General features: G+C 40.1%; 1 protein-coding gene across 2 annotated transcripts in view; it reads right to left on the bottom strand.

Annotated features, from left to right (window-relative positions):
- Positions 1-14,650, bottom strand: part of LOC138949117 (tyrosine-protein kinase Abl-like) — a 33,949-nt gene extending 19,299 nt beyond the window's left edge. The window contains exons 1-3 of one of the 2 annotated variants that reach the window (XM_070320875.1): positions 14,344-14,650; positions 6,446-6,550; positions 381-551 (exon numbers count right to left, since the gene is read on the bottom strand). In XM_070320875.1, coding sequence (XP_070176976.1) covers positions 381-551; positions 6,446-6,550; positions 14,344-14,455 — 388 coding nt within the window. In that variant the 5' untranslated portion in view covers positions 14,456-14,650. The remainder of the gene's footprint in view (positions 1-380; positions 552-6,445; positions 6,551-14,343) is intronic. The other variant, XM_070320876.1, reaches the window with a different exon arrangement.
- Positions 14,651-15,850: the final 1,200 nt, after the last annotated feature.

Here is a 15,850-nt window from a genome sequence, read left to right as displayed (position 1 = left end):
AACTAATGTTCTCTCATCACTATGGAAATGCAAAAAAACTCTTGCCACTTGAAGGCTCACTATTTCACAAACTCTTTAATTACAATACTATTTTTTATAGAGTCAGAATTTCATTTTAAAATCTAAATCCCCTCTCTTTCACGGCATAATTTCCTTAGATTGTTTAAGTCTTTTCAACACACAGACCGTGCAGACCACACAACTTAACATTCTGCAGACAAGCGCAGGTAGTCTGAAACAGACGGAACAATCACACACAGACACTCTCCCTCTCTCAACCAGACGCCCCAAACCAAACACTGCCATTCTGAAACAATCCTCACCCTTGACGATGCTGAGTTGCCCCAAACCAAACACTGCCATTCTGACACAACCCTCACCCTTGACGATGCTGAGCTGATTGTCTCCCCCTGCCCCAAAGTCGTAGAGGGCCACGAACAGGTTGGGGTCGTCGTCTTGCTGACCCACCAATAGATTTTCTTTGGACATCCATTTTGCACCCAGGATGTCGTGGGGGGCATCGGGCAAAGGTCGACTTTGAAGCAGAGCCTCTGAAATGAGAAATGTATGAGGGCATTTCAGATATATGCATGAGGCAAGATTGCTGAGGTCAAGAGGCATTTCCATTTCAAGCACAAATGCATGACTAGCTGTCTGGCTGCAACTGTGATTTTATGTCATTGTCATGCATCGCATTCACTGAAATGTGTACTTTTACCCTTGATGCTAGGGATATGGGACACTAGGTTTCTTGTATCTATGTTGTAACTCTTGTTACAATTTTACAATTTCCATTATAAAATCATCAGTGATATGTCACCTACTGATTTTTCTCTGTTGAAACAAACACAGAGGAACCCCATTTTAAAACCTAAACAAAAAATCTGAAACAAAATACGGTTGTATGTACGAGGGAAACATCTAAAAGGGCGTATATTTACATTGGTTCTGAACAAAAAGTCTGAAACAAAATACGGTCGTATGTACGAGGGAAACATCTAAAAGGGCGTATATTTACATTGGTTCTGAACAAAAAGTCTGAAACAAAATACGGTCGTATGTACGAGGGAAACATCTAAAAGGGCGTATATTTACATTGGTTCTGAACAAAAAGTCTGAGAAAGAAGAGTTTTAATTGGCTCGTTGAGTTTGGGGGGGGCTGTTTTTAAGTTTAATTGTAGGGTCTAAAATGGGACTGGTTCCGCATCATCATTTATACAACACCCACTGATTAGGCCAAAAAAAAAGAGGTCTGTTTACGGTAACATAGGGTGAAAAAATAGGGTCGGTAGGTCGGCTTTTTTTTTTCTCTTTTTTTCTCCCCTCTCTATGATGTTTCACAGTTCATTTCTTCTCATCAATCCCTGCTTTTGCCCAACATAACTATAAACAGTACTTTGAGCTTACCTCCCTTCTGTCGTCTGCTGTTTGAGCGCAAACAGCTCTATTGGATGCGGTTGTTTTTTTTCAGACGATCCAAAAAAAAGATTAGGGTCGGGCCTAAAAACTAGGGTCGGTCGGGTTACCGTAAACAGACCTATTTTTTTTGTTGGCCTTATTCTCCACTGAAACAAAAACAGTAGGCATAATATTTGCCAGCACTGCTTCACGCTACAAGAGACCAAAACACCACACGTACAAAAGCCCTTGATTTTATTCCATCATCTTTCAATGAAACAAATGAAAGGCTTCTATACATAAACTACGCAAAACTCTCAAGCACCAATAGTGGCAACAGCAAAGGCTATAAGCACTTACATCAAACAAAAGAAAATAGTCAGCAACGTGTATAGTTATCACAGAGATTCACGAGGAATACAAAGATAACCGTAAACTCCTGCAGATCATAAACCAAACAAACACAAAACACCAGTCCCTTGAAGAAGAAAAAAAGAAGACAAAAAAGAAGAAACAAAACATAAAGCATCAAACTAATCAGCATTTAAGAGATTGCTTTATGAATAGTCTTTGTTGTTGCTATTAAACAAAATCAACACAAAAATATAATCACTGCAGTAGTGTTAATTACTACTTATTCATTCATCTGAGGTATGTGTTATAAACGACAGCTCATTCAGATTACAAACGGCTTTTTATTGAACAGACGACTATCAATCTACATCAAAAAACAGGTCACTGAACATTGTTTACAGGAATGTTTGAGATTCTCACAAAGGAACCGCTGTCACTGCTGTTAGTGTAACCATGCAAAATTTACATGGCAGAAAAAAAGGTGTAGATGAGTCTTTATATAAATTATGCATGCGCCAACCAAAGTAATGAAACCTTGTATTCCATTAATGTACAGTATAGACATGATTACTGTTAAATGTTATTGCAACTATGATAGAGATAATACTACTAGGCCCAGATCAGGACCATCCAATTGGGGCAGTAAACAAGTACATATTCTGATACATATAGCCATGCAACAGTATATATATATATACATAATACGTCTTGTATTTGCAACAGAACATTTCTACTGTATCATTTGTTGTTGGGACATTTGTGTTTGCACTCACTCAAGTTCTGTGCTGCTGTATCAGTGAGGCCAATTCTCCCCAAACACCATGCAGAAATTCACCAGTTAATACAAGACCTGGAGTAGCCAACTTGCAATTACATGTAACAGTAACACTAACACTCAGCGTTCAATGCCTCTCACTCATAGGTGACATTTAGTTGCTCCTACACCAGGCATCCATTGCTTATATGATGCTTACATCATATACCAGTCAAAGGCATTGTGTGTTTTGGGTAACTGATTAATTTTCGCGTTTCAGTGTATATATATATACAAAATGCTACACGACTTGCTGTAGGATAGCATTAGCAGGTTTATAATTATATGGGGTTTTTTTTGTTTGTTTTTTCAATATTGAAACGCTTGCAAAAGGGAGTTTTTTCAATACATGTACATGTATTTGGAAAAAAACAAAAACAAGAGTTAACCTTGAACATAGCAAGCCATGTAGTATTCTGTTTATTCTACATTCAGTACTTCCGTGTGCCACAACTGCAAACATACTGTCGTTTTTCTTCTTCTTCTTCTTCGGCGTTCCAGACTGTCGTTTTGAATTGACTCACCAACTTTCAAAAATGAAGTGCTTTAATTCACTCGATCTAATGCTCCGCTCCGTCACACAAACTAAAAGCACTCTAAAGTAGTTTGCCTTTATTTACATCAGAACATATTACTTTGAACACTGAATCCTTTACATTTTTACAACTCAGGCCCGAGTTCCACTTCCAAACACACGAAGGAAGCATTATTTGTCACAACAACAAAAGAAAAGAAACATTTCGGTAACATTAACAAAAGCAACAACAGAGAATGTTTACGCCCGATTGTCTTTCTTTCTTTCTTTCTTTATTTGGTGTTTAACGTCGTTTTCAACCGTTCAAGGTTATATCGCGACGTGAAAGGGGGGGGGGGGGGATGGGATAGAGCCACTTGTTAATTGTTTCTTGTTCACAAAAGCACTAATAAAAAAATTGCTCCAGGGGCCCGATTGTCGCTTGCTGCCCCTGAACCATGACTTCATTTACATAGTACACACACCCGTGAAGGATATGAGAAAATTATCAAATGGGTATTCATTTTCCTCACGTAGAGAACACAATAAGTGCCTTTCCCAAGCTGTGGGCAGTGAAGTTGTGTTTCAATTAACAGCTAATATTTGGTCGCTTTTTTCAGAAGAAAAGTTATTGAGGAACATACAATTATGAGTTTATCTACTTACTTTCTGCAAGTTGTGTTAGTTGTAGTGTGACCTGTACAGTTGGTCAAGTTCACTTCTCTGGCAGAAAAGATGCACTTTTCCTTTCTTTTCTGAACTTCAATAATGACGTCTGAATTGTCATTCATTTGGTACCCTAAACAAAGGTTTCACGTTATATCATAAAAAGTGTCAAGGAAGCTCTGCCAGGGTTGAGACAAAATGTTTCTTGGCTGGAACTACGCGTGTTTTCGTGTATGCTGAGCAAAAAAGAAAGATAAGATATTTCAAAAGTACAGAAAGTTAGAAAATGCCAGAGTTGCTGAACATAAAATTCTCTGACAATGGTAAGGTTATTTCTTCTTTATTTTTCCTGTTAAAAAAAAAAAAAAAATTCACTGCCCACAGCTTGGAAAACACACCATACAAGACTCGAACAGTAAACAAACAAACAAGAAGGGCAAAGCCCATACGACTCACATGCTTGACCTTGACATGACCTTGACCTCATGACATCATACACTAAGAACTGCTTTACACATTTTTCCTACCAAAATACATGTGACCTTGACCCAAGGTCAAGGTCATCCAAGGTCATGCGACACAAAGCTGTTAATTCAAGACATAGGAAGTACAATGGTGCTTATTGGCTCTTTCTACCATGAGATATGGTCACTTTTAGTGGTTCACTACCTTATTTTGGTCACATTTCATAAGGGTCAAAGTGACCTTGACCTTGATCATATGTGACCAAATGTGTCTCATGATGAAAACATAACATGTGCCCCACATAATTTTTAAGTTTGAAACAGTTATCTTCCATAGTTCAGGGTCAAGGTCACTTCAAAATATGTATACAATCCAACTTTGAAGAGCTCCTGTGACCTTGACCTTGAAGCAAGGTAAACCAAACTGGTATCAAAAGATGGGACTTACTTTGCCCTATATATCATATATAGGTGAGGTATTAAATCTCAAAAACTTCAGAGAAAATGCGAAAATGTGAAAAATGGTCGTTTTTAAGACAACAATTATGGCCCCTGTGACCTTGAACTTGAAGTGAGGTCAAGTTGCCGCACATGTTTTTTGAGATCTTGTAACCATACACCATCAGGCCACATCAGGTGTTGATAGACTTAATAGTGTCCAAGAAAATCCAACGTTAAAGTTTTCCGGACGGACGGACGGACGCCGGGACGACGGACGGACGACTCGGGTGAGTACATAGACTCACTTTTGCTTCGCATGTGAGTCAAAAAGGAGAATTTATTTTGTGCACGTGCGTCAAATGTGCATCACTAAGTGTACGGATGATTTCAAACTGCACATTAGATTCTTCTCAAGCCTTGGGTATTAGTGCACAGCGTTTAAATTCTGATTTTACTTCAGGGATCCAGCCATGGCCAAACCGTTACTGCAGATGTACTGATAGACATCAGGAAATGCACAGGAAACATCTTTGTATCCTTACGATTATGGGGTTAATTACACAAAGACCCTGCCAGCATTAAATAATCATTATGAACAAGAAAGCACTGTAATCTGAGTAAGCTCTAATAATTTTAACAATCTTTAAAGCGACAGAAAAAAAAAGAACAACAAGAAAGAAACAAACAAACCAAAACTGTCAGTATGTCAACATGACATAACAACAACAAAAATCATAATTTCCACATCCACGAACATGCCAGAAATCAGTTGCAGGAAAACTATGCAAATTATTAATTCAGGAAGAGAAAGAAAATGTCATGAAAATTATCAACACCTTCCCCCCATACACTTGAATTATAATAATTGGGGAATATATAAACTAGCGTCTTTGCTAACATGTAAAATCTTCTTTTGCTCATTCTGCCTTTTTTTAACATAAGAAGCACTGCAGCAGATTATGAAGGGTCAACTTCTTTCTCGCAGCCTATCATCTATGAAGCAAAATGTTCAATCTCATAAATGGAGTATGCATGCTGCAGCCGAGCAATTTCTACAGCAAGACCACATTAAGCAACTAACGTTACAAATGTACGCAGATATAGCAGCAGCAAATCTGAATTTGAATCTCTATCACTTTTTTTCTTTATTCTTTTGCAGCACCACTTTCAGTTCCTTAAAATGCTGTTTAATGTTATTCAAATAAAATCATTATTCAATGCAAATTGCAATCAAAACCTCAGAAAGCTTATGACAATTAAACCATATGCAAATGCTAGCCTCCATACGTTGTCTGCTGATGCCAGAATTAAGTTGCATTTCACATGGTACTAAGCTGATCAATTTGTTCATGGGAAATGAATACAGAATCATGATGAGAGTCCAACAGACATTAATTATCATGCTCTGAGTGTCCTGTCAACAGGTTTTTGCATACAAGGATACACATGTTCACAATAAGAAGATTAAATGAAGTGATTACATAGCTTTGCAAACAAGAATCCCATTCCCATCATCATAATAATTCAAACATACCAGGCCATTTATAGTCGGGGGGGGGGGGGGGGGGGGGGGGGGGCTCACAATAACAACAACAACAAATTCAAGCAGTTACATAATTAAACTTAAAAAGAACGAAAAGAAATAACCAAAAACAAGATGAATTAAGCCAACCAAAAGAACAACAGCCAGCAATGGTTAAACAAAGAGAGGTTACAGGTGTTAATTGTCAAACTGAGAGTGCAGAAGAGAGAGGGTCAGGGAAGTGAAGAAGGAATGTGTCCAGTAACACCAACCAATGTGACTGTGGTCAAGACCTGCTTCAGTATTGCTGGACAGCCAATGCTGCACTGCTGGCGCCGTTCTCAAACTGTCTGGGATTCTTTGTAACGTCCCGCCACCTTCACAATGTCATAAAGAGGGAACATAAACTTTTGATCAATTTGTTTGCTTTCCTTAATCATTTTTGTGTGTAGATGTATCATTATAAATGAACTTTAATTGGATACTGCTCACGAATTTCCACCTCTCATAAACAAGTCACAATTGAACTTTAATGTTAAGGAGTGGTGCTACTAGTTGGAGTTGGACACAGTGAAAGTCTAAATAAAAGTCTAGCACTGCCAAGAAAGGCAAAACGTATTACACTCCAATAGAATACACACTCTCACAGTAACACAAATCAACAACAACAAAAATGACACTCCAACAGAAAACAATACAAAACAAATAAACAAGAACAAGAAACAACATTACAAAATGATATAACTACACCCAGTTACCCACCCATACACTCACCCACGCACTCACACAGACAGCATACATACTAAGTTAAGTATCATCTCATTACCAAATTCAGCAAATTGCACAAATGCAAAGATACAGTAATCAGAAAAAAGGAAATAAATCATTAAAAAAATAATTATGACATAAATAAAAACACACACACACACAACAAAACACCAAAGAGAATACAGCTGTGCAACAAATCAGTGCCGCAAAAAGCAATAAAAGATGGAAAACGACCATCAGCAGGGATGGACCGAGTTCATGGACTTCACAAAAGAGTTACTGACTCACTGGTGGAGAATATCAATCCTCTACCCAACACAGGAGCAAGTTAACGCACACATGTATGTAATGTCTGTGAACTGTAGTCTAGCTTGCACTCACACAGGCACACCTAACCCTATTACAACCATATCATCTGTAGGCTTGGTCCAATTGCACTACATTAGCTGGTATTGCTAATGCCGCACAGCTCAGCAAGTGCAACAGGATTGAGAAGTTGCGGAGCCTGACAAGTGTTTAACGGAACCAGAATGATCTGCCTGTACAGGTCTGTGTGCTAAACTGTGTGTGTGTGGGGGGGGGGGGATACATGCCTTACACTGCAAGTGCAAGGCTGTTGAATCAACCTTCAGATTGTCCTTACATTAAAAAGATTTTTTTTTTTAACAGTGTACCGCCATTTCTCTAAGCTCCACCCAGAGTTCAGTTGCACAATTATTGCACAAACAGATTGAGTCTGAGAAATCCAAATTGTATTAGAACAATTCCAGGTGGGGGTGTAGGGGTGGCATTGTTTAAACAGCACTTTAAAAACACTCTTCCTGTGTGAGAATTATTTTTGTAAGTACTCGCAACATTAATATAAGCACTGGGATCATTAGGGTAAAGCAACAGTAAATTCTTACATGTGTATACCAGTCACTTGACCCATTGTTAGCCACTCGGACATTGTTCAATCTATAAAGTCACACCATACTCTCCTCATGACCTTCCGTCCCCTATGCTAACATGTTAGTGCAAACCAGTGCATGCGACTCACATGACAGTCAAACATTTCTCCACTTTCACTGGCTTTCCACAGGGCCATAAGTACAATACACATACAGTAAGACAAAGAGTAACCAACTCTACCATCACTGCATCAAGAGGTTGATAAAAACCATGTCTAGGCATAAACAGAAATTTACAGCACTAACAAGCCTGGTCTTGCAGCATAAACATTTAGTGGCCATATAATATACTCCCCCCCTCCAGCACAACTATAAACCCCACCTGTGCCAAGTGCACCTGAGGGCTTCATAGGTTTACCCATTTTTTTGGTCCCTTAAACCCACAACCCACTACCGCAAAGGCAATACCCTGATACCTGTGATGAAAGGACACGCTTTGGACCAGCCAACAGTGGCCGTACATTGAGGGTGGTCTTTCATGACAGGTATATTGTGGTCTGGCGTTAATACTTCATTGATAAGGAGACTACAAAAGATGTCCTTTATTCAGAGGTGTCCTCTCATCAGAGGTGCCTCACATCACAGCTACCACTGCATAAATAATCATACAAAGGTAATACATATACTTCCAGGATGCTCTGCTCGCCTGGCTTTAAGTTTTGAACAGTACAAGACACAATGATCTTTCTGTCTTTCTTGCCTGCCTTATTATGAAGACTGCCAAGCAGTGAGCGTAAGGAGTTTATAAACATTACCATTTAGCATACAGTTCCCACTGATCAAAGAACTGCCACACACAGCGGGTGGCTTTGGTATGAGCAAATTACACCAGCTAATACTAAAAATAACACCCTGACTTTATGTTGATGATACACAGGCCTCTAAACATATTGGGGACATTAACGGGTGATATGCTCCAAAGGATATATATTGTAAACTGTGAGAAACAAGGCAGAATGAGGGGGATGGGAGCTCCTGTAAGTGTGTTTAACACTGGCTTTAGGAACAGGCTGTAAGTCGACAGCCCATATTCTGGGTATTCTGGTAATCATAAATCTCAAACATAGTTTTATTTTTATTTTGGGTAAGACAGAGAGATTCAATTTCAAGCAAGTATGAATAATCAAGAAAATCCCAAAATGGTATAAATGCACACACTTGACTGATGACCTATTCAACAGGGAAAAAAAATGAACATTCCACTCAAGCTAAAGCCAGCCACAAGTGTTTTTTTGTCAACTGTTTCAAATCCTGCATGTCTCACGAACAAACTTCACAAGCTACTTAGTACCCCCTCAAACCTCTTTTCCTTCATGTTCAGCATGTATCAGATTTCACTGTAAGATCTGAATGCAATTCTTTGTCCCCTGTCACCAATTACACTGATAACCCTTTACACCCACAAAACACTGACCATATCATTTTCCTCATTCAAAAGACTGATGACTACTATCTCACTGATCTGAAAGGAGATTATATATACATATATCCTGTTACACTGACAGTAGTGGGAATCTGAACAGCCTTGGGGCACAAGGAGCAATAGTACATGTACTATTGACCACTATCATTTGTAATTAGCAGTTCAGCCCCCACACCCCCTTCCCCAACATTCCAAAGGGAGGATGAGATGATGGGGTGATGATGGAGTGATGGATCTATAGCAGCTTGTGATGAAGCTTATTTATAATAGACTGCTGGCTTCCCAAGTCTCTACTTATCACAACATGCTGGGCTCTTTCTTTCTTTCTTTATTTGGTGTTTAACGTCGTTTTCAACCAGGAAGGTTATATCGCGACGGGAAAAGGGGGGGAGATGGGATAGAGACACTTGTCAATTGTTTCTTGTTCACAAAAGCACTAATCAAAAATTTGCTCCAGGGGCTTGCAACGTAGTACAATATATATTACCTTACTGGGAGAATGCAAGTTTCCAGTACAAAGGACTTAACATTTCTTACATACTGCTTGACTAAAATCTTTACAACAATTGACTATATTCTATACAAGAAACACTTAACAAGGGTAAAAGGAGAAACAGAATCCGTTAGTCGCCTCTTACGACATGCTGGGGAGCATCGGGTAAATTCTTCCCCCTAACCCGCGGGGGGATGCTGGGCTCTTAACTGCAGATTCTAAAGTCTCTACTTATCACAACATGCTGGGCTCTTAACTGCAGATTCTTGTAATCATATATATTTTTATATCCAAAATTCACTTACAAGAAATCATTTGCTCTGACACTGACAGCAAGTAAAACAAAGCAATAGAAACTATCCTGACTAATTACCAGCAAGACGCATCCTCTACAATAAAACAAAACACAAGAACATTATTCCACCAAGGGCATTTAACAAAAAATTTAGGAGTGTGAATGTGAGTGGCAGAGTAATACACTCCCGCAATGACTCAGTGAGCAAAAGTCTAAGACTGGGAGAATAAACATACATGTATGCTTGGCAATAAAAATCAGATCACCCCAGGCAATCTGAAAAGACAGTTCTGTTACCATCCTAGGCACAGAAACTGCTGACCATGCATGTATACAATGTGCCTTCAAGCTATGTGTATAAAACACTCCAGACCTCAGTGTCAAATAATGTTATTGATTTCAGGGGTGGGACTCTCTTGTGATGAAAAAAGAGGAAATCCCTTTTTTCTAGGGGGGTTAGGGGGCATGCTCCCCCGAAAATGTTTTAAATGGTATATTAAGATCTGTGCAATCTGGTGCATTCTGAGACTAAAATTCAACTCGTTTGGATCAGGTAAAAAAGACATTCTCCTCACCCCCCCCCCCTCCCCCCCCAAAAAAAACCCACCCAATCAAACAAAACAAAAACTTTCACACAACAATGGTAACATTGTAATGATGCATATTTACGTAATGAACCATGTATCCATAATCCAATACTGGCAATAGTATGATCCAAGCGACGCCCCAATGCATTGAAGCTCAAAAAGACTATTAGTTATCAGGAGTTTTCATCGTCAGCACAATTTAACTCTCAAGCCTCCAGTGTTCTGTTCCATCTTCACTTCTCTCCATATCATTCAGTCAACAAGTTATAAATACTGTGATGAAATGGGACACGGAAAAATAGATTCCTCCAGCGGAATTCGTAAGTTGTGTCCGCGGAAAAGTCCCACCCCTGTGATTTATAAATTATTATAGTTTTTAAAAACTCTATTGAATAAGGGGTAAAGCAAAATACCTGAGTTAAAGAAAACGCTATGAGCCTGAGAAACAGTGAACAATGAGGGGTGGGTGGAATGAGGGGGGGGGGGGGGGGGGATTGGCTTGCACACCAGTGCAGCAACAGTTGCTCACTCTCAGCTAAGGGGCATCCCGCTCTATCAATGCAAACTATTTGTGCAGCTGGCACTACAAGTGTGTCACTGTTCCTCAATGTCGGTCTCTGTCTGAGCCTATCTTAATCCTTCTGTCCATCACTATACTGCACAATGCTGTTCATCCTTGATTCCTGCAGACAATTTTCTGTCTCAGTGTAAACATGTCTCACACTCTTCCAGCTTCACACACAGTTGACATGTTTGCGTGATGATGTTCACTAAAAAAGGGTACACATTAAGTCCCTAGCTGAGCAACTGCACTGCATTACAAACTACAACAGACAATACTTTTCAAATGATACACAATCATCAAAACCTGTATGGTACTGTAATTTATACACGTATACATTATGTATTTGATCTTCTGATAAATTATCTCACTTATTTCTTGTCAACATGTAAAGAATTCCAATTCGCCAGGTAAGTAACCTGATATTAGTATCAGCAGTGTGTGTACATAATATGCAAACTGGTAAAACAATAATGATACAGTATATTTTAAGCCAAAGACAACAACCAGAGCACACAAATGGATTCTGAAACACCCCCCTTTTCATGCCAGAATGTTCATCCTCAAGATCGTGGGCATTACCGAAAAGAAGAAGAAGAAGAACATCAACTCACAAACAAAATGAAACTTACGTTACTTAAGTTTTAAGCTTAACACCGGCATTTAAAGCACAAGTGCCATTATTCCCATGCCCTGTCTATTGTGCTGTGAAACAAGTTCCGGTTTATCTTTAGTAGGGTGCAATTTAATCTGCGTTGAGTCAATGAGTGGCACTGACAACTTTTAACTGAAGTGGCACTTAAGAATTCACTTCCTCTTCATTCCACAATCAGCTAAAACCATGGCACCGCAACGTGTAACAAACCCCAATCAAAACTGCTCAGGGAGGTGACATCAGGCTCAAACATTGTAGGTATTTACCTGAACTGAGGGATTTTACTTGATAATGCGCCGTGAGTTTGCTTTTATCTTGACCAATATGTACCTGCCATGACAGGACACCTGCAATGTTGGGACAGTTTTGGCTAGCCAGGTGGGTGTCCTTTCATTGCAGGTTCCACTACACTAAAGTTACCTCAATACTGAATCAATTATTCAGACTTCAGATTGTAAGCATACATGATATCACGCTTGTGTCCCTTTGTGTAAATTCTATAACACAGCTCAGCTACAGACCCTAGGTGTGCAAGTAACACTAATATTATAGGAACAAATGCCTCCAGGAAAAGAGCTGTCATTTGTCAATTACACTTCTCCAACCAACAGAAATCAGTAAATCACAACCAAAAAATCTTTGAAACTGGTGACAAGAAAAACATTACTAATGTACTTATTCTCCCTGATTTCTGCAAAACCGACACATTTCATGAATTTAATCCTCGGTGTCACAGACTCCAAATGGACAGAGGAGACTGCATACATGTGCACGAACAGTACAACTACAATTCACATGCTTACTACGCATCTCTCTACAAATGGCATACTCAGCACAGGCAAACTGTATAAGGTGTTCTCTTGATTTACATAATGGATACTAGCATTAGTAACAATAACAATCACGAGGCAGCATGACAGCAAGGTGCTAGAACAAATGCAGATTTGTAACTTTACTCCCAATTCACCAGGTTACAACTCACTGAATGCTACCTGCAGTGTTGTTGCCAGCCTAAGAAGACAATAGGTCATTTGGATCTCCCTAAAAAAAACAATAGGTCCAACTGTCCTGGCTTTAAAAAAACAATAGGTCCAAATTGTACCACCATTCCTTTGATACATGCAATTCAAAATAACTTACAGTCCGGAGTTAAATCTATCTTTTTACGCAAAAATGACAATAAAGCCATTGAACAATGATAACACTTTATTATCTAATTCTCACAGAAAGTAGTGTATGGCGCTCATTTGCTGATTTTTGGCAGAGAAAGAGTCTGACATTCCTGGCCTACCCTTTCCAATACAGTGCCCGGTGTGCGAATGTAGGGATCCTGCCTGATCTTCTCATTACCATACCGTAGTATTATGTTGATGAAATTTCTGCTGTTTGTGCCGTTTTCGGAGAAGGACCACTCCAAATTTAAACCCACGTAGTCCCCCGAAGACGGAAGACATCGGCCATTAGGCAGGGAGCAGACCGGATGTCTACGCTTACTACGACAAATGATTGTGTCTAGGTCGAATGTTCGCCGTTTTCGGTAAATAGGTACACCGGCTGGATCGGGTATTTCCGTAAACGCAGCCTCGAGTGTCAATGACGACAAACACGGACTCGGCACCGAGTGCATTTTCACTCGTAAGTCGTAGCGAATACGAGCATTTCGATCGGGGTTTGTTTTCCGACTTTGCAACTCCCATTCCATTCACTGCAGACCTTGTCCGCCTTGTACGAATATGTATCGGTCAGTTGACCACTAAAACGTAAAAACTATCGGTCCATCACAAGGCTACCAATGCGTCAAATCAGAAAGGAATGCGTCAGAGACCGAAGACCGAGGCCTGGCAACAACACTGTACCTGGCTTAATTCTTCTTGTACACTGGCACTTTGTTTAACAGCTTTAAACAGTGATTACATTTTTATGACAGCTGACAAAATCAGTAACCTCTGGCAAAATGCATGTAAAAAATGAATTAAATTAAAAACAGCCACATTCTAAAAATTGCAAAAATCATGTTGATCACCACGTTGAGTGTTACCGGCCCCTGATTACTGCAGGAGCAGAAAATAGGGAGTGACTAACCCCTGCTCGATCACTAGGTCTACACATGATCCATCATTCCATGCTAACCCTGTCAATGACACTTCGCTACCTCATCATGATCATCACCCAAAAGATCCAACATGATCCCGTAACGCAAAGAAACCGGATGAAAGGCCATAAAAATAAAGTATGTGAAAAAAGTCGAACTCCACTTTTTCTGCCAGCGTGGTGAATCATTCTTCGACACCGTAACACTAGCACTCGCACAATGGTCAATCGCCGTCGAGCAGACAGACAGACTGACCAAACCCCTTCGTCACTCCTCTGCAAATAAACCGAGCCGTCAGACATGAATCGCCAGCGTAAAATGCTGACGGAAGCGCTAAATACTTACCCGAATGCTCTGTAAAAATGTTTCCATGCGAGACGCGCGGTTCTTTTGTTTTTCCCTTCCCTTTGCTGGCACTTGGTCTCGGTTCTTTCTCTTTGGCTTGCTGGGCCCCCATGTTACCGACTCGCCACCTCCTCGTATACACACACAGCTACCTATCTGTCTCGTCAGCGACAACTGGAATCATCCTACTACATCCCTAACATATTCATCTCACATCATCCTGCGAAATAATCCATCCAGAAGATACAGAAAACACGTTTTTCGAATAAAATTATGCGTGACTGCTCTACTTCCTCCATCAGTCGGCGGCCGCCATCTTGATCACATAGCGAAGTGAAAATGAGGCAACGATCACACTGGCTGACCTTTCACCTCTCTCTGGGAATGATGACGTCACAATAGGGGTATTTCCCGCCGCGAAGGATTTCCCTTCTTCTGAATGTCGACCTTGACGACGCCAGCGAGAAGCAAAGAATGTCACCGGCAACTCTTTTGCCACATAAAGAGAATAAAAGCAGAGTAAAAGCCGAAAATAATACTGCCGTCTTTCTTCAGTGCAGTGGGAAACTGCTGACAAATGTTCGTCAGTTTACCGAAGTCACCGAACTGGGTCACATTCTCCGAGGCCACATCAACTTGACTACACGGTTTTTACACCCCTCTTTATGAGGATTACTCATTCGCGGGTTCACTCTGTTTGTCTGTCTGATTGGTTGTCTGTCTGTCTGTTTGTTTGTTTGATTGTTTGTTTTATTACCTTGCATGCCGGCGAGATTCATATGATTTTGAGATAAGTCCATTATTTGTACCATAAGAGTCTGTACCCAGGATTTTAGACCTGCCCCCGAAGTGATATTTCAATAATCCCGTCAAAAAGTTCACCCTATTTTGGCCGTAAAACGAAGCGCCCAAACGGCGCGGTCAATTTCTAACCTGTGTCGTGTGTTCGAAGGAGTACATCTCAGCGATGCCATTGACTTGCAACCTCAAAGAAATATATTTAAATAACCCGCTAAATGAACGATTTTTCAGTGTGCAATCTAAGCCGGAGATTTGTTTCGTTTCTTTGCTGTGACACAAAACAAAAATCAACTATAGATCTGCGGTGACATTGTAAGATCTTTTTCGACATTAGTTGCGTGGATCTTCGATGGTTCCCGTTCCGGGTTTAAATGTGGATGTGGCTTTGATTGAATGTAACTGCTTTGAAAAGTTACAACATGGATTGTGTCCTTGGGGTCGATATTTTTCGATAAACTTCTTCGTATCCGTGACTTTGCTTTTGACTTGAACAGATCCAGATCGTCTGGGGTCAGTTGTAGATCGCCTACACAGATCTATAATGAACAAGTTGACTCGCCATAACACACGGCAAACCGCAATCCGTGCCCCCTCGTCACTCCTGCCCCTAAAGCCCTGACCAGCCTCAGACCTCATCCCACCAATCTAACCTCACTGGCGCAAAATGTGTGTTTATTCGATTCCTACTTCATGTGTGTGTGTCAGT

The sequence above is a fragment of the Littorina saxatilis genome, linkage group LG15 (genome assembly GCF_037325665.1).
Source record: "Littorina saxatilis isolate snail1 linkage group LG15, US_GU_Lsax_2.0, whole genome shotgun sequence".
Lineage (NCBI taxonomy): Eukaryota > Metazoa > Mollusca > Gastropoda > Littorinimorpha > Littorinidae > Littorina > Littorina saxatilis.
The sequence above is the reverse complement of the archived record's forward strand: the minus strand, read 5'-3'. Positions and strand labels throughout refer to the sequence as shown.